The 20541-nt window shown below is 36.4% G+C and overlaps 1 protein-coding gene and 2 pseudogenes across 1 annotated transcript; 1 reads left to right on the top strand and 2 right to left on the bottom strand.

Moving 5' to 3' along the window:
* The first annotated feature begins 1182 nt into the window (after window positions 1-1182).
* Window positions 1183-6472, top strand: LOC120201297 (annotated as a pseudogene).
* A 277-nt stretch (window positions 6473-6749) lies between these two features.
* Window positions 6750-8274, bottom strand: LOC120201346 (molybdate transporter 1-like). Its single transcript, XM_039201973.1, has one exon. The coding sequence runs from the start codon at window positions 8242-8244 to the stop codon at window positions 6811-6813; it is 1434 nt and encodes a 477-aa protein (XP_039057904.1). The 5' UTR covers window positions 8245-8274; the 3' UTR covers window positions 6750-6810.
* Window positions 8275-14712: 6438 nt separating this feature from the next.
* LOC120201296 lies at window positions 14713-20036 on the bottom strand (annotated as a pseudogene).
* Between the last annotated feature and the right edge of the window lie 505 nt (window positions 20037-20541).

The following is a 20541-nucleotide window of genomic DNA, read 5'->3' as shown; positions in this document are numbered from 1 at the left end:
GAGCTAACCACAATTTCAGTGGCCAAGACGACAACGACGGTAAGATTATCGGTCTCTCCTTTCCCTCAGTTAAATCCAGTCCTTGTAACGCTACCTCCAAATACGACTTCGTCAAAGTGGAAGTCTTGTTGGGTGATTACGCAAATCAGTGTTATATTTTATCCATGTTTTTGCTTAACAGAATGTCAACTGTTACAAAGATTCCAAATCATGTAGCTATTAGAATTGCACTTGAGCTGAAGAAACTGCTTATAGACAATAACCTCGCAAATTGATTTGGAAGTTAATCTTTTTAAGCTAATGAAGCGTCGATGTTATGGAGAAGAGTATATTTATCGATACAAAATGATCACCAGGTTTCACTATCAAAAGATTCTTTTGATGATTCTCGTTTGTGGGATGGTCTGTTAACCGCTCAACAGCTTAGCATAATTGACTAAGAGTCTTCTCTATTACTCTGATAGCTAAAAGTGCAACAACCGCCTTTAAACTCTAGCTCCTTGCTTTCTTAGAACTTTGTGAATGTTAAAGGTGTGGAGATGGCAACGACGGTGGTAAAGAGCACTTTGCAGGCGACCCGCGAGAGAGGTCTCCGCACTTTCTTGAGGGAGCTCAAGGCCGGTGATGGCTGCACGAAATGCTTCTTCAATGAATACGTTCTGCAAACCAAAATCCACGAAATATGGGCAACCCATGTGGGTGTTGATAAATTCAGGAACTGATTTGTATATAAAGTAGAAGAGAAACTGGAATGGTTTCAACATAAACTTGAGCAGTAAAATCCTAAAACCAACAAACAAGGACCCCGAACTTGCTTCAGTTATTGTATATGAACATACAAGCAATCGTTGATAATGGTGGAATGCTTATCAATGTTTAAATATCATGTAAAAACTAAGAAGCCCAAGGAAGTTTAAGATTAATTCATGCTCAGTTTATGCATAAACGCCAGAGTTCTTCGAGGTGTGCATTCTAATTATTCATGTCTCGTGATGGCATCCAGAATAACAATAACTCACTGAGTTCGCTCGGTTTGTAATTATATTATTTATTTTAAATTTATTATTGATTATAATTATGAAAAAAACGGATTCAAGTTCAACGGTTCAAAACGGTATTGGAACCACTTTTTCCGGGAATATTTATGCTTTCTCTTTCTCTAATATATAAATTTTCTTCTTCCTTTCCTTCTTCATCTTTTGATCTCCCTGTTTTCTCTAGCTTATACTTAAGGTGCGTTTTACATTTACTTACCATCCTCCTTTGTTTCTTAAGAAAATTAGGAAAATTTGAAAAGAAAATTTCAATTTTATGATAAATCTGAATATGGGTTTGATATGGTTATCACCACCGTTTTTATTATATATGATTTTTATCTAAATGATTGTATCTCTAACTATTTGAGATTTTGGTTCTTTGTGAATGGAGGAGGGTGAAAGTTTGCCTTTCATTTCTTTACGGAGAAAATGGGGAGTAAGAAGAAGGTAAAGGATGATGAAAGAATGGAGAGGACGATTCGAGCTCTCCTCAAACTCCCAGAGAATAAAGGATGCATCAACTGCAATATTTTGGTATGATTTTGCTTAGATTTTTTTATTTGTTTATATTTTTCAAGTTCGATTATTTTTTATGTATCGAATCATCGTTTACGTTATACTTTAATTCCTATGGTTCTGATTTTCCCAGAAATTCTTGTTTAAACAATTGCTTTGAGATGTTTTTTTAGAAGGGGCATTCGAATTCTTTAGTTCAGCATTTAAATTCCTACATGTTTTAGAATGAAAAATGATCCCTATAAGAAATTTGTTCTGTGACATTCGAACTATGGCATTTAAATTCTATTTATTAGGAAATCCATCTTTCAAGGAAGTTGTCTCAACTCGAAATCGACACACTTATTCTTAAAGTGCATGAACATACAAGGATAGAGTCAGAAAATTTAAATTACAGTATCAAAACTAAAAATATAACTTTTTAAAGTGAATTAGAATAAATTGTGAGTGGCAATTTAATTTTGTATCCGCCAAAAAAATCACTATAATTTCAAGAATACATCGATTGAAAGAAAATTCAAGTATTAACATTAATTAATGCTTTCTTCTTGGCAGGGTCCCCAATATGTTTGTACCACTTTCTTGACTTTTGTTTGAAACAACTGTAGTGGAATACAGTAAGTTTTTATCACATGTCGTTGCTTCTGTTGCCTTCTTGAGTTAAATTTGCGCATATTATATATACACGTTTTATGCCAATTACAATGAGGTTCTAATATGGTTTTGTAAATATTCCTAGTTCAGTTCATATTTTACAATATGGATTTTTTACTTATTTCAGTCGGGAATTCACTCATCGAGTCAAGTCAATATCATTGGGCAAATTTAGTGCAGGAAATGAGGTCAGCATGAATAGTTAGATAATCGTGTGTTTTTCTTCTTTTCCATTGTCATAACTTATTTCTTAACTTTTCGCAGCGGGCAAGACAAATTTACTTCAAAGCTTGGGATCCTTTAGTTCATTCTTTTCCTGATGGCAGGTTATCGAACATCTCTCTTTTTAATGTTTAGATGCTCCAAAAGTGTTCTTGATCAGTATATGTTTGCTTTCAGTAATATTCATAAGCTCCGAGATTTCATCAGGCAAGTCTATGTGGAAAGGAGATACGCTAGTGAGAATGAGAAGGGTGACAGTCTTCCGTGTGTAAGATTGGTATCCCTTGTATGCCATATTTAACAAGACTGAATATCTTTCATGTTAGTTATCATTTAATTTTGTCTCTCTTTTTTATACAGTTACACAGGACGAATTCTTTTGAAAGCAGGAAGGACAGTGTATTTAGTGGTAGATCCTGAGGTCCACTGTATGAAGATAGAAGAGAATGGAGTTCAAATGAAGGATTTAGTCCTGCTGGAAGAGGTGCTGTTAGGGTTTTCTATAAGGAGGGAAGAAGTCCTCGATATCCTGAAAAAATTCAAGATTTGGAAGTGGCCGTAGAAATTCTATGCGCATCGAGATCGTTGACAACAGGCTCAGACCTGAGGGTTCTAGAAGTGCCAGGCAACAAGATAACCCGGAATTTCCACATAGAGAACCTGTGAGACGAAGTCGGTCATTTAGCCTCGAATTAGGGAGGTCTGGTTCTCCAGTGGAGCAGCCAGTTAGAGATAGCTTGGGGGAGACTGCTCCTGCCATTCAGGTGGGTGAACATTCAAATGAAAATGCTGCAAGGGATCCTGATGGTTCTGCTGAAAACCAGGTGAAACTGTTGCTGCTACTTGTCCATTTAACTATGGCCTTAATGGTGTTCCATTTCAGAGGCTTGTGGTTTTATTGTTCTTTTAGTTGGGTTCTAAGAAACACAATTGGTTTCTTAAACACAAGCGCACCATAAGAATCAACAACATATTTAGCGAGAAGTGACTGTTTAGAAACTATGTCAAATCCCTAGTATTTCCCGAACCAGAGTTTATTCATTTCCTCTCAAAAGAGAAGTTTCATTTTTTTTAATTCAGATATGAAACATGCACAGGATTTCAAGTGCATATTTGAAACATTTACTGAGTATTGCTTAACACATTTCAATAGATTTTTAATGAACTGGTTTCATAAATTAAATTTTTAAGTTTTACACAGTTCAGCAGTTTACCGTCCAACTCAGTTGGTAGAGCGCAAGGCTCTTAACCTTGTGGTCGTGGGATCATGTCCCACGGTGGACAATTCATAATTCTGAATGCCGGAGGTCTTCCACGAAAGCTGCTCCCAACCTGACGTTGAGGCAACCTACTACCCTACCTCCCCCTCACCCCATTACATATGGGAATAGGGTCAGCTAATGATGGAGCTTCCTTAGGGTCCAACGGGTCTCGACTCTTGTTAAAATTTATATATTCGATATAATTTTGATTTAATAGTATTTAAGTTTATGTAAAAATAAATATTTAAATTTAAAAAATATAAAAATTTATTAAATATTTAATCAAGTAGAGGTCGAACTAAAGAATGATAAGTTTGTGTTCTCAAATTTTTGGTCTAATTATAATTTAAGTCATTGTATGTTTAAATATTAGACAAGTTAGAAATTTTCTTTTGAGTTTTGAGTTTTTTTAATTTAGAGTAAATACAAGGTAATATATGTACAAAGACTTTTAACTATTTGACAATGAATGCTCATACCCCTACATACGTGCTTGAACTCGGGACTTCAAGGATAATAACAATCCCTTAATCACTAAGGTCGCTTGGTTCATACAGAATTTCGAGTTTAAATACATAATAAATTTTTATATTTTTCTTAAATAGTTTAATATTTCGGTCCACACCAATATTTAATTCTAGCTCCATCCCTATTTAGACGTAGCTCATGAGAACATTCTTATGCACTCACTCTGTTATTTTTTCACTTCACAGAAGAATGCATCACCTGGTGTTCTGGAAAGTTTGATCGATTTCAGTATGGATTCTGAGCCGTCCAATGAGGTGGCAGCACCAAATGTGCAGCAAGTGCCTCCATCAAATGATGATAGCCAGTCCTCAGATGACTTCTCTTCAAAGGGAAAAGCACCTCCTGTCTCTAATCCAAATTATTTGGAGGCTTTACTCTTTGATCTGTCAGATTTATCTGTGGTACCTGTTGATAATGTCTCTGCAGCACCAGGCACCACAAGTGCTCCGTCAATTGCATCTGGACAGAACATTTCATTAGATGGTTTTTCTACAGCATCTGCACCACAATTTTTGGCATTGACAAGTACGGATGTTTCTTCAACAGTTCCACAGGTTGTAAATATCCAGCAATACCCTTTTAATCCAGGCTTTCAAGCAACAACTGATGTTAATGGTGACTACAAAGTCAAAGCTTCTGAGGGCCATAGCTTTCCCGGCATGCAACAACATCAGCTTTCACTGTTCTCTGCTTCTGATAATAACTTTTCTGCACATCCATACACTCGAGCAGTTGAAGAATAGAATAGCCAGGTTACCATTAGGTTGATCGGAAGTTGTTGGAAACTAAACCTATTGCTTTGTGTTAATATTTGCAGCATCGTACTTCATTCTTGATGCATATTTCTCAACAATTGACCAATGTATCTACTGCACAGTCATATCAAGCCACCTCAACATCTGCTATAGAAACAACATATGGAGTTGGAGTGCAGCCTCCAGCAGAAACAAAATCTAACAAAAGAAAGGAACTTCCACAGGTGATGCTTTTGCCTTCGGTTGTCTTGGATGTTCATGAACTCTCTAGACAATATATTCTTTCTTTGTAGGATCTCTTTGCAGCAGGCTATGGATCAGCCCCTGGAGCATTTCCGAGTTGGCAAAATGCCCTACCATATGGAATGGGATTTGGTTTGCAATATTATCCTAATGCAATGGTATCTTGTGCTCTTAAAACTTCGAATTCTGTAATTGCTACGTTAATTATTGCTTGTATATTGGAGATTTTAAACTGTATCTATCTGTTCACAGAATGTGGCAGCATTCCCAAGTACTGCAAAGACAAATCCATTTGATAGTGATGCAACTCCAGGACAAGTCCCAGCAGTACGCATCACATGCAACTTTAGCTCACAAATACATTGCTTTCTTTTGTCTTTATATTTTAAAAACTAAAAGTTGCCTCTTCTCCACTTTCCTTCTTTTAGTTGCCTTAACTAACTATTATCTAGTCAGTTAATGATTAACTTCTTATGAATATAAAGATAGTTTTATATAATATAAGCTTATTGACAGTTTCAGGATCCACTAACATGGATTCCATTTTTCCAACAGTATTAATATCTTCTGAATTTTGTGCACTTGCTCTGACCTTCATTTGCTAACCGTAATTTGTTCTGTAGTTTCCTTCAATGGCATCTTATCTAGGAGCCCTCCCTAGTGTCCAAGATCCGACTGCCTTGTCTCATGCATCCGGTTTGGACTCCTCTTCAGTAATGGCATATCATTCATCATATACCGCATCATCTCCAATGACTCTAGGGTCACCTTTCATATCAGCTATACCTTGTAAATTCACTTCTCTTCTAATTATGCTAAATTTTAATATTAATATGGTTATTCTGATGCTTATTATGATTTTTATGATGTTAGCTGCATACATGGGAGATCAATCACACATTCTTTTGCAACATTCGAGGTGATATTTTAATTTTGCTATTTTATATGATCTGTATGAAGACAGAATTTTTGCATTTTGCCGAGCTTAAAAGAAATGTTCTGTATATTATGAACTTTTCTGGGTAAGGTTTTGTATGATATCATTGCAGACTACAAGGAAACAGTGGCTTTGATGGCAGTAACTATATATCAAGCTCCTCACGTATAGATCAGAGACCAATGAGCGTACTTTCGGCATCTAATCCTCCGAATTCGGATAGAGGAATAATAAGTTGATGCTCCAAAATTCCAAAGCAGAATCAAAGATAATTCAAACAAAGCTGGAAATTGACCATTTGAGACCACATTAGTAGAATCCTCTCAGCAAAATTTCTCATTGTCATTACTTCTTTTCTTCTTTCTTGCTAGTTTTGATTCCCCTCCTTTGTCCTATTTAGGTGAGATGTGCATTTTTTTATCTGCTGCACCATTCTGTATACATAAACATTACTATTTCTGCAATCCAGTAAGGAAATTCTGCATTTGTGGATTCTATGGACTCGAGAAGTAAACGATCATATTTGGCCACTATACACTGCTAGCATCAGGAAACGAAATAATCTCATAGTCGGACAAAACGAGAAGAAAGAATCTTTAAAAACACTAATAGTAAGGAAATTCAATGGTATATCATACAGGCTACAGCTATTCATTTCAAGGCATACATTTTGTCCTTAGCTTAAGAAGCACATGCACTAGCAATCCACAAACAAAACCAAGTGCTGCACTTGACCCTACAAGTGAAACTGCAGCACATATTAACATCACAAATGACTCCTCCTTTGAATTCATGTCCCTGCAAGTCATTGCTAGTTCGATCCCTGCAAACAAGAGTAAAACACCCAAGATGCCTACCGGAAACTGGTGCAATATCGTCACCAAAGAAGTTCCTAATACCAAACCCAATACCATCTTGGCTGCACCAAGAATGGCTACACACCCACCGCTCCTGCCCCCAAACTTGTACTGCCCAGCTAGCCCACCCGCACCATGGCAGCATGGCATGGCACCAAACCAGCATCCCACTAAGTTCATTAGTCCCACGGTTACTGAAACTGAGGTGGCCGAGAACTCCCTTCCCGGAAAAAGATCTGAGGACAACTTGCAGACAGCAATCACCGAGTTTAGTACCGATAAAGGCAGTTGAGGAATCGTCCCCTTGATAAACCCTTCCTTCCATGAATGACCGTGTATTTTCAATACCTCCATAACTGAAGGTCCAAACTTGATGTCATTCTCCAGTTTAGGCCTCCTTATGAATGCTAACACTACTCCCAACACGAAAACAATGAAAGCTGAAGGCATGGTAGCCATGATTTTCTTCATTCTTTTTCTTCTAATATCCCTTTCTTCACCAACATTAGCGTCACTTTGATTTCTTTCTTGACCTGCACCATTGACAACAATTATGAAACAAGCACAAAAAATGGCCAAAACCAATCCATCCAACCCCAACCACCGTCTATTCCCCATAGATTTCGAGTTGGAAAAATCCTGAACCTTTCTAATGTACTTCACAGCACTCATAGCAAATGACAAGCCTTGGGACAGTTGAATTCCCCGAACAACAGACAAAGGTATCAATCTGTACACCATCTGCATCAATCCTGTAGCACCCAAAACCAACAAAATTGCACCGGTACAAATACCGGCCGCCATAATTTCCGGGATGCCAAAATCCGAGCTGTTCGATAAAGCTGCCGCGGCAATGGACTTCATGGGTTGGACAGGCATTGGGACACCATATATGGCGCCGGTGATAACGTTATAGACACCAGTGAATATCAAAGTGGTGCCTAAGTTAAGGTCTTTGGCAAGTGTCAAAGCCAATACAATAGGAATATAGGTGCCTAAATCTCCCATGGCGCCATTCAGTTCTGCCCATTTGGATTGAAAAGATAAGTTTCTTTTCACTTTATGAACCATGTTGTTGGTTGGTGGAGGAGGTGCTTCGGCTTGGGTTTCAAAGGTTGAGGGGTTTTCAGAATCCATGGCTATGAACTTGTTATACCATCGGCGATGGAATTTGATTGTTATATAGGTGTGAACTAGGTCGTACAGGGAAGATTTTGACCGTCCTTTTGGCATCAAAACTATGTGCCACTAGTTGTGGCTTGAAGCATCTTCTGACGAATCAGAATTAGTTAATGTGATGTGATCCAAAACATTAAATATCTAAATTATACTATTTTTTTATCTCTCACCAGGGCTGTTGTCATTTTTATTCATATACCAATTTATCCAATAAACGATTGAAAGAAAAATAAAATTTATTAAAATATTTAAATTAAAATAATCATCTAACATGATATTTTTTTATTTTATATTTATTTGACACGAAAAAAATTAAATCAATTTATTTTAAATGTATGCAATTGAATATAAAATAAAATTAAAATTTTCATATCACATTCAAATTCAATTAAAACTAATCAAATGGTCTTTTCTTTCTCTGAAAATTCCCCTCCGTTGACCCTGTTCTTCAAGATTCAAATGATCCTTCTGTTCCAGCTTTACAAAGCTCTGCAAACAGTTTTCAAACCTCTTCTTCTTCTCTTTCTAAAGGAAGCAGAGGTCGACCTCCTAAGAATAATCCAAGCAGAGCTCTAGCAGCATCTAGTAACAGGTTTGAAATTCTCAACTCAGTTGAAGATACTCAGTCAATACTTATTCTTCTTGGTAAACAGCCCAGAAAAGTTGCTTCTGGTGTTGCCATCTTGATCAAAGAACTCAAAACAAAGAAGAAACACAATCTTGAGAAATCAAAACTTTCTATTGTTGGCAGTAAAGGAGGGGAACTAAATCCCTCAACTCAAGCCTAATGATCATCTCATTTTGGAACGTTAGAGGATTAAACAATCCTCCAAAACAAACCAAGGTCCTGAAAAGAGCTACTCTTTACAAAGTTGATATTCTTTGCTTGCTAGAAACCCGGGTTAAGCAGGACAAATCCACTGACATTCTAGTCTCCACTTTTGAAAATTGGAATATTTATTCCAATTATGACTTTGCCATAAATGGAAGAATTTGGTTTCTGTGGAGGAACAATCTTAACATTTCTTTATGTCATGCTTCGGATCAGAGCATTACTGTTAAAAGCAACTTCAATAACAGTCACTTCTTACTTACTGCAATATATGGGTGTAACGATGGAACCACGCGAAGGAACCTTTGGCAAGACCTTCGAAATAGTGATTATGATTTTGGTAATCTTCATTGGATTTTGGGAGGAGACTTTAATGTCATCCTTCATCCTCATGAATCTTCTGCTCATGAGCAACTTAGTATGGTCACTTCCCCTGAAATGATTGAATTCTAGGAAATCTCTCATGATCTTCACCTCCTTGACCATCCATTTTTTGGCCCAACTTACTCTTGGAGTAACAAACAAAAAGAAAATTTCCTTGCCCGAAAGCCTGACAGAGTTCTCATCAACCCTCATTGGCCTGAATTTTTTCCTCACTCTTTTGTGGAATTCCTGGCCCCTGGACCCTCTGACCATTGTATGGCTTTGATGTCTCTTCACAAAGAGGTTCAATCCAATAGACCAAAGTCATTTAAATTCTTTAACTGCTGGACCTTGCACCCAAATTTTCTTAATATTGTCAGCCACTCTTGGTCCATTCTAATCTAAGGAAATCCTATGAAGAAGCTTTTTCTTAAGCTCAAACGCATTAACGTCAGCCTCAAAACCCTCAATAATAACTACTACAGTGACATTTCTGCTCGGGTTAGACTAAAGAGAGAAGAAATTGAAAAACAAAAAATCCTTACCTTAAGAGGCGTTGAGTCTGTTGGCAAGCTGCAAAATGACCTCACCTCCTTAGAGGAAGCCGAAACAATAGTTCTCAAACAAAAAGCAAAAATTCACTGGCTAAAAGAAGATGACAAATGTACCAGATTTTTTCACTCAATCATTGCTTCTAAAAGGAAGAAAGACACCATTAGAGTGATTGTGGATGATCAAGGAAGAAGGTTGGAAACTTTTGATGACGTGTCCTCAGAAGTAGTAAACTTTTTTCCAAAAACTTATAGGCTCTCAAGACCCTAATATTAAAGAATATCCCACCAGACTTCTTAAAGACCTTATTCATCCTATTCCTCTCTCTGAAGATTATGATAGCCTTACTAAGGAAGTTACTCCAGAAGAGATCAAGGAGGTCATTTTCAGCCAAGGAAATGATAAGGCCCCGGGCCCAGATGGATATTCCTTTATTTTCTTCAAGAAAACCTGGGCAGTGGTTGGAAAAGAAGTGATTGAAGCTATTACCTTTTTCTTCAAGGAATCTTATATCTTCCTAGATTTTAATGCCACTACAATTGCCTTGGTTCCAAAGATACTGAACCCCGTCAAAGTCTCTGATTTTCGCCCTATTTCATGTCGTTCAGTAATTTATAAGGCCATCACAAAGATCATTGTTACTAGGATGACTCAATTCCTGCCAAAGATTATTTCCTCTAACCAATCCGCTTTTGTTAAAGGAAGGAGTATTATAGACAATACCTTATAGACAATACCCTCCTTGCCCAAGAAATTGTGAAAGGTTATGGGAGGAAATCAATTTCCCCAAGGTGTGCCTTGAAAATTGATCTTCAAAAAGATTTTAATTCAATTCACTGGAAATTCATTCCTAGCATTCTAAAGGCTCTTCAATTACCAAATATTTTTATAGAATGGATAGTGGCCTGCTACTCTGCTGCAACTTACTCCATAGCTTTCAATTGAAGCTTGACTGGGTATTTTAAGGGTGCTAAGAGTCTTAGACAAGGGGATCTCCTTTCCCTTATCTTATTTGTCATGGTAAGGAATATTCTATCTAATTTACTCAACAATGCTGCTGCAAAAGGGGTCTTTAATTTCCATCCTAAATGCAAGAAAATTCATCTCACCCACCTTATTTTTGCTGATGATCTCCTAATTTTCTGCAAGGGAAATCTGGAATCTGTCATGGGAGTCATCACTGTTCTTGACTACTTCTATGAAATTTATGGCCTCAAGCTTAATGTTGCAAAATGTGAAATCTTTACTACTGGAATTTCAGCTTACTCTCTTGACACTATTATTAATTCTTCTGGTTTTAAGCTTGGAAAACTACCCGCCAGATATCTGGGGATACCTCAGGTCACAAGGAAGCTTTCGGTCAAAGACTGCCAGCCTCTAATAGACAAGATCAAGGTCAAACTCTATCAATAGTCCAGGAAGAAGCTAAGTTACACTGGCAGATTGGAGTTGATCAAAACAGTTCTATTTAGTGTGGCAAACTTCTGGTGTAGGCAACTTGTCTTGCCACAATCTGTTATTAACAAAATCGAACAAATTTGTTCGAGATATTTTTGGAAAGGTTCCGACATTTCAGCAGTGGGAGCTAGAGTTAGCTGGGGTAAAATTTGCACCCTCAAAGTCGGAAGGCGGACTTGGTCTTAAGGACATCAAGTCATGGAACAAATCATCCATGATTCTACTCATAAAGAAATTACTTGTAGGGGAGGGTTACCTTAGGGTAGCTTGGATTCTCAACTATCTCATCAAGGATCATGATTTCTGGCACATGGAAGAACCGAAGAACTCAAGTTGGATCCTAAGGAAAATCATGAAACTCCGAGCAGCTGCTCGACCTCTTCTTGCATCCGGAGCTGTGACTACCAAACTGATTTGGGAAGAGGTTCGACAGAAAAACGATAAAGTCCCATGGCATAAACTGATTTGGTTTTCATTACACATTCCCAAGTATAGCTTAATCTCTTGGATGGTTATCTTGGATCGCCTTCCTACAAAGGATAGGCTGCTACGGTTTGGAATTGGAACTAATAATATGTGCATCCTCTGTTCCGAAGCAAGGGAATCCAGAAACTATCTCTTTGTTGAATGTAAAACAACTGCTTCAATCTGGAATTCTATTCTTCAGCTCACAGGTATTCATAAACCTCTTCTTACCTGGACTAATCTGTTTACTTGGGCATATAACACATGGAAAGGAAAGTCCTTGCTTACTAGGATATTGAAGCTTTCTTGGTGCACTCTCAATTATACAATATGGGAATAAAGGAATCAAAGACTTTTTTGAGGAACCTACAGATTCGAAGACGAGATTCTGGCCTCAATCAAAAAGACTGTAGGAATACAACTTAGCAATAGGGTTGTCAATAGATTGGATATAACTAATCTTTCTCTTTGTAATTCTTGGGGTATAGTATGATTTTTTGTGTATCTTGACACCCCTTTTTTATGCTTGTTTGATTGTCTTGGATTTGAAGCAGTTACTACTTTCATTGGGTAATAATAATCTAATTATCCAAAAAAAAAAAACTAATCAAAGGATAAAAATGGTATAGATTTCCCTAACACAACAATATTACGTCTATGCTTCGTTTAATCCATCCCCCGGAGGTTTCTTCACCAAACGCCACTTTAACCGTGCAGCTTCAGATTCCGGTGATAGAACTTGAAGGCGTCGAGACCGATCAACGCAGATCTGAAATCGTGGACATCATACTCGACGCGGCTCAAACATGGGGTTTCTCCGGATATTTAATCACGGAGTTCCGTTTCACTTAATGAAAAGCATGTTGGATGCCGTTCGTGGATTCCATGAACAACCTCAAGAGTTGAAGAAAGCATGGTGTACGAGTAACGAAGTCAACCAAAGGATCTTCGATTATAATACAAAGGTGGCAGTGTGGAGAGATACTATATCAATTGAACAAACTATCTATAATACAAAGACGGGAATTAAACGAACTAGCTATAGCTATAAGCAGTTGCATTTCTTCGATTAAGGGGACAACTGCTATAACTATCGTTTAATTACTTGCTGTGATTCTCCACTTAAATAAAAAAAATGAACCCCTATAACTATCGTGATATCTTTGTTTCTAACAAGGAAGATCAACAATTGCTTCAAATTATAAATTCGCTCGATGTATATCATTTGATGGATTGTTCTTTTTTGCAGGAAGGTTACGAGTGAGTACAAGAAATATATGCAGCAACTGAAGGAGACGTTATTGGAATTGTTATCGGAGGGTTTAGGGTTAAGGAGAGATTACCTGGCGAGAATCGGCTGCATGAAAGGTGCTCATATCGCATTCCATTATTATCCATCAAGTCCACAATCTGAGCTGACCATAGGCGCATCCAGTCACACTGATGCATCGTTTCTAACCGTTCTTTTGGAATCTTATATTGGGCTCCAAGTTATTCATTAGAATCAGTGGGTTGACGTGCCTTATCACCATGGATATCTAACGGTCAATATTGGTGACTTTTTGCAGGTATGCCACATTCAAGTATGATGCTTAGGAAAAATAATTAGGGGTAATGAGAAAATTATATGGAGTATTTGTTTTGTAGATTGTATCAAATGACAAGTTTAAAAGCGTAAACCATAGAGTATTAGCTAGAAGCGTGGGGCCAAGAACCTCAGTACCATGTTTCTTTGTTCCGGCAGCTGCTGTAAGAGATAAGCCATATGGAGCGGCGGAGCAACTTGTGTCGGCGGAGAATCCAGCCATTTACAAAGCAACAAGCATCCGTCAATATTTCCCATATTACAGGTCAAATGGAAGAGATGGAAGACTAGTCCTTCCTCATTTTAAGATTTAATTTCCACGTGTTCTACTGTCATATGTGCTTTTTTTAATCTCTGTAAAACTCCATGGATTCCTTGTCAAAAAAAAGAGAATGATGTATACGTAATTAAATATTGAAAGGGTTGAAATATTAGATTATTTAATAAAAATATAAATATTTATTAGGTATTTAAACTTGAAATTCAACATGAACCAAACGATCTTAGTGATTAAAGAATTGTTGTCATCTTTGAGGTCCCGAGTTGAAGAACGTAGGTAGGGATATGAGCCTTCATTGTCAAATAGTTGAAAGTCTTTGTACAGATATTATCTTGTACTCGCTCTAAATTAAAAAAATCTCAAAACTCAAAAGACAACTTCCAATTTATCTAATATTTAAACTTACAATGACTTAAATTGTAATTAGACTAAAAATTTAAGAACACAGACTTATCATTCTCTAGTTCGACCCCTACATAAACAAAAATACTATTAAACAAAAATTATACCAAATATATAAATTTTAACAGGGACCGGGACCCCCTTGAGCCCTAAGCTCCGTCCCTAGTTTGCCTGGATTAAGATGGAGGATCCTTGGTTGTTTATTTTGGAGATCTTTCTTATACCATTGTCAACACACATTTATAGGGAGAATAATATTCTATTTTATCATTAAGATTTCTTAATAAGTTTTTGTGGTTATTTTTTATTTTTGAATAGTATAAGGTGATTATAAGATAGTATATGTTCAGAATTTCCTTAACTAGCTCATGTGGTTGCTATTTGAATAATAAAAGTGATATTTTTATTTTTTTTATACAAATTTGAATATCATAGATTTGGATAATTCGTGGGGTTAGTTTGTTATTGCACTTTCAAATATAAATAATAAAATATCTAAAATCAAATAGTTGTGATTACGACGAGAGTTCAAGATGAACACATAACTGTATTTGATACTCTATCTGGAGCCTGATGGGGACGATTATAAGTCGGTCCAAGGAGCCTATATATCTTTCCATCGCTATTGATATTGTACTTGTTAATATACAAATTGGCTTTTGATGTCTGCCTTACTTTGTGGTTAAACACCTTCAACTGCACTCAAAATACACCACTCGGAAAGCCCCTGCAACAGCAACATTTGTATCGGTCAACATCAAGAGAGAAATCAAAGTCGGCGTAACGAGCGTTCGTGTCGAGCTTACCAAAATCCGGAGGCTTTCTTATCTTTATTTCTGTAAAGAGAAGCCCGAAGGAGATGAACACGTTAGGGAGATTTAAAGAACAACACAAATTTACAGCCGTTTCTAGTGTTACAGACAAATACCTTGGTTTTCCGAGGAATGCATCGTTGATCTCATCGATGGTTGGCCTTTCTGTAAAAGTCGATAATGGAACATACTTTTCCTTCCCCGGTGGTTCGTCCACCCTCTTGTACAGTTCGTAACCATACGGGTATGTCATCCTGAAATCACGATATGATAGTGCTCTACAAAGGCTAATCCACTGTAATTTCAACAGATGAAATGTTTGGACAAAAGTAATGCATCCGATGTTTATGAAGCGCACTGGAACGATATCATGTATGCAATAACAATGAGAAAAAATCAACTCAGACTCTCAGAGAACCGAAGATTGCATTGACGAAATATCTACATTAAGCAACATGTTCTTGTCCTTTGTCATGCAATTTGACGGATCTCAGCAAATGATAACCTATACCTTATTGCACCCATGCTTGGATACTGGGTTCCGGCATAATAAAGAAGCCTGAAAAAGTAGCAACTATCAAAGGAAGCTGCATACGCCAGTCTCTTATCCTGTCTGTAAAGAAAAATATACAGTTAGGAACTCAAAAAGTGCCTCTTAACATAAGTTGGGTATGTAAACGTCTGATTAAATGTTTTATGCTACTATAATAACAATTTGTTACTTTTAAGAAATTTAAATAATATTTCCTTTTATATCCGAAAGCACAGGGCCGGTTTTGGGCCTGTGCGGGCTGCCCAACTGCACAGGGTCCAATTTTTGTAAGGGCCTCTAAATTTTTTTAAGTCTTTTTTATATATATATATATATATATATATATGTGTGTGTGTGTATTTAGGATGTTTGGTCTAAGAATTTTCAAGTCCAAGGCCCACATTATTACATGAAGATATTTTTTACCACTATTTAACGTTTTCTTATAGTTATAATAAATTTTAAAATATTAGTGAACTTCTTTATATATCTAATATTTTAATTTTAAAAGACCTATTTTACTGTTATGGCATAGGGCCACCAAAATTTACAAGACGGCCCTGCGAAAGCATACTCGTAAAATTTAAATTTAAAACGAATGACGGGGAATATATTAAAAAAACAACATGAAGAAAGGTTAACTTACTTGCATAATGCCACTTGATCCAGGCAGATCCTATCCCAGGGAAATTCAAAACTAAACAGGTCAGATATAGAAATGAATACTGCCTACACAATACCAAAAAACGGAGCAAGTTGAGTTCACCAAGATGGATCTTTTGCCGTGATAAAAGCCGAAATCGTTTTCCCCGTGATAAAGCCGAAAACAGAACAAAGCATTTTCCGATGAGATAGGAGATTTCATCTTTGATTGCATTGTGTAAGCATCATTAATTTTACCTAGGAGTGAGTTTGATATAAGAACCCAACCTTGAGTCTAGGATTGATAAGTATAACCGGACGTTTCCCAGCAGCATCAGTCTAGGAGCAAGGTTAGAAACTAAACTGTCAAGTATAAGGCTCTTAAAACAGCATAGTAATATAGATTCTTCATCTATGATGCAATTACCAGCGGCATTTTGAGGTGCCACTAAGACGAACATATCATCTTCTTCACCAACCTCATTGGCACCTGTCGGTGCAAATAAAGCAAACATTAAAAGGAGAATCATATAATCATGCATGTAGAGTGATACTCGAACTGATCTAATATTTCGCAAAGCTACCGATATGCTCATCTTTGTAATAGTCAAGGCAGTTAAAAAGATAAACACGATAAATATGAGATGGTAGTACTTCGCATAACTTTGGAATTAGCAAGCAGTATCAGAAAATCTACAGAAATATTTTCTCCGAAATTGTCTCGTACCTATTGAACCAATATTGATAAATGTTCCCATAGCGCCATAATTACCCCAATCCATGAATTCCAAAATCTTCCGGGTACCGGCAAGTTGTAGGGGCATTCCTGCAAGTGCACCCTGTCCCCTAGAGCCTTGGACACAAACCTGAAAGAAGAGTCGTTGGAAATTCTGGACAAATGCAAGAAACATATCCAGAATTATATCATTAACTACTAATAGTACCTTCACACGTTTTCCATCATCAGCAAATGAAAGAGCAATTTCTCAGACTAGCTCCATTAAAGTACCTATACGGTAAACATCCTGTCCATCATAAGATTGGTTAGCCCTAAAGGAAGTTACCGGGAAATATATAAGAGCAAAAGAAATAATGATAAATCTCTCACCATTTCTGGATTCAGCTCGGGAATATTAATCTCCACCTGTGGATACAAGAAAGGGAAAAAAATCTGACTTACTGGGCATAGCTTTCTGAATTCACATTTATGAAGTGTAACTTCTCCCATTACAAACTCCATCTCTTAGTTAACAATATCATAGATTGCTAATCCTATGAACAGTTGCTCCTGTGCTACATTGAAGAGCGGGTATTACAAGTTGAAGTTCGGTGATTTTCTCACTTAGTGAGTCAGGTTAATGGACCCTATTGTGATATTATTGTCTATTAGACCAAGCAAAAAAAGGTGTCATTCTTTAGGTTTCTTCTCCCCTTTTTAACGTTGCCATCCTCCATTAAGCCACATACTCTTACATAAACATTTATAACTCTTTGCCAAAGACACCCGCTTGTCCGCTTGTCTTAACCATATGTCCTGGATCTGTGACTAGTTTGAAGAATTTTCAGCCTATGATGAATGCCTTGTTATTAGAATTAGACAAGTGAATGCATATTAGAATTAAACAGCGCATAAATTCATACAAACCAATATGGAGATGAGAAGAAACTTCTTCACTTTATTTATGAAGTACAATAAATCTACATTGAATTCTCTAACCAATATCTCAAGAAACTTCTGCAGTCAGTAGAAGACTAAAGTTGCTAAATCTGGTGGCAAAAACCATGTCCATGGTGCCATCTATAGTCATAATTAATTTTTCCGCATCTTCACTAAATGGAGAATTAGACCTTAGTTTTTCATTTTGCAAAGAGAATAAGATTCAGCTAAACATAACAAATAAAATTATAATCTTGATTCAGAAAAACATTGAAGTTTGAAAGAAAGAAAAACCTACCATTCATGTGCTAGTAATAAAAGTTACGTTGATTTCTACAGCAGCGCAATTCAATTCAACTGAATCAAGTACCGATATCTCACCTTCAATCGAGTTCTTCCATCATTTACAGCTCTCTGTGTGGCTTGCAGCACATCATCATAGAAATAATTCCGGATTTCTCTAGAATGAGGAATATTATTCAGTCTAGTTGGAATTCCTCTCCATTTTTCCTGTCAAAAGCTAAAGTAAGAACATAACTTGAACTTCGAGTGAATATTATACTCTTTATTTCCTTCCCTTGAGTAAGCTATACAAGGATAGTCCTCCATTTCCTTTAACCTTCTCTACCACCGTGAAGGCAGGATTTTACTCTAAGGTCTTTATACAGTAAGAAAAGAACAATTATACTAAACTAATTGACACCTTTGTTAGATTGAAAGAGTTGGATATAGAAAACTTGATCATGACTATATAAATTGTAGAACTCTTTACCTGGTTCGAAGATGCCTGATCTAGATGGCTCTCGGTTTGAAGAACTGGTTTCTCTGGAACCAAGAAGGAACCAGGAAGAAGTCAAAATAGATAACTGAAGCTAAAAGTGCAGAAAGTATAAGTCGGCTCAAAATGAAGTTACTTCGTAAATGTAATAATCATCAAGTAATAGACAAACAGTGGAATGAAGTTAAAAATGTCAATAAAAGGTGAAGTGTCCCCAAATGAGAAATTCAATAATCTACAAAGAAACCTTCAAAAAAAAAATCTATAAACGAAAGCTTTTAAATATTGCAAAAAGTTTCAGTTCCTGAATAGCCTTTGATAAAACTTGAAAATAGTAGGATTTTTTTTATCAGTACACCAAGACAGTGCAAAGTAAGATCATTTCCCTCCAAAACTTGAAATTCATTTTCACGTACCTGATTTTGTTGTTTTATCCTTCTGCAGTTGAGATAACAAGGAGTCCATATCTTTGAAAACTGCTTCTTTTGGACGGTTTCCATCAATCTGTGAGGGGGGAAATTCAAACAAATATGATACAAGTAAGAAGAAATAGAACTAGAGAAAGCAGTTTAATCTACCAAACCTTGTTCATTATGCTGTTGTAAGTAGATGAGATTGCTGCAGCATATTGCTTGTATATTTCTAGTCGTGACTTCACCTAAATAACAGATAAAAAAGGAGGAGGATATTAGGCAGCTGACACAGAGCACATGGTAGATTACATTTCATGAAATGAAACAAACATCTATTATACAAAAATGGTACAGGCAGCTTTCCCGCCAATACTTCACCATATCTCTTCTTTCCCCCAAGTAACGCGGGGGCATGGAAGAACTGATAGGCATTGCAACACCATGTGCAATTCTGACCAGTAAGTATTTTGCAAGCTCAATTCACTGGAAAATTCTGCAGTTCATGATGCTATGTAATAAAGGCTGAACTGCTGACATGTCACTTTCCTTCTGGATAGGTTTATTAAGATATGTTTCAAGGTCAAGTTATGCTCCATGTAGGGCCGTCCAGGTTTGTCTAGTTTAAAAAGAGGACATGAGATTTGAATTTTCTCCATGTCCAAGCGGTACTTTGAAATGGTCATGTGTATATAACCATCAGTAGATCCTGTTTCTAATTTTCAAATTAGTTCCATGCATGAAGATGAATACTAAACCAGAAGTATGTTGAAAATGTATATGTATCTGCCATGTTCCATTTCACAGTTTCACACATCTTGAACCTCTGTATCTAAGCCAATCAAAAGCAACATAATAAAAGAATATAAATAATAACGGTTAAATTGAATCATACTTTCTCTTCTGTGTCATCAGCACGGGTAACCAGTCTTGCTTTAATTTCTTCCGAGTTGGGAGGGAAATGCTTCATACGGTAAATTTTCCCAGTCACTGGGTCTAGCCTTCTAGCTACACATCTGTCGATTAGAATTTCATCACGAACCTGAATGTTAAGAAATAAAACAAATGTAAAAAGCATGTTTTTAAGCCACTTTATGAACAAAATTTATCACCAGTCTCATTTGATCGCCAAGTAACAACATACGCATGTTCGTGTGGAAGGAGGCTGTAAAATATCACTTTGCATAGAATCAAAGATTTTCAAATACTATGTGGAAGTCTATGTTGCTTGGATGTGGGCAGCATGGGACCATTGGAGTTTTTCTTTCAATCTTTTTACCCCTAAATCATATTAACTTTATGTTAGATGAGTTTTTCTCTATACAGTTTCGGGTTGTTTGAAAGTATTTTTATGATTTTCTTTAATATTATAATTTTATTTTTTAATTCTCGAAAGGTGTATTTTTTTTTTTAAGATTATTTAAACTTTTTTTGAATATTTTCAAGAAATTATACCTTTCCAAAAAAAATTATAATTTCTTAATAAATTTCTTCAAAATTTTGGAAAATTTTATATAATCTTGATAAACTTTAATATTTTATATTATTCCATATATATTGTGAATTTTAATAATTAAAATATT

Source organism: Hibiscus syriacus, unplaced genomic scaffold, assembly GCF_006381635.1.
Source record: "Hibiscus syriacus cultivar Baekdansim isolate YM2019G1 unplaced genomic scaffold, ASM638163v2 tig00007179_pilon, whole genome shotgun sequence".
Lineage (NCBI taxonomy): Eukaryota > Viridiplantae > Streptophyta > Magnoliopsida > Malvales > Malvaceae > Hibiscus > Hibiscus syriacus.
The sequence above is the reverse complement of the archived record's forward strand: the minus strand, read 5'-3'. Positions and strand labels throughout refer to the sequence as shown.

Excerpts from the sequence above, each read along its gene's own strand:
- LOC120201346 (XM_039201973.1), bottom strand. The coding sequence starts at position 8,244 with ATGCCAAAAGGACGGTCAAAATCTTCCCTGTACGACCTAGTTCACACC.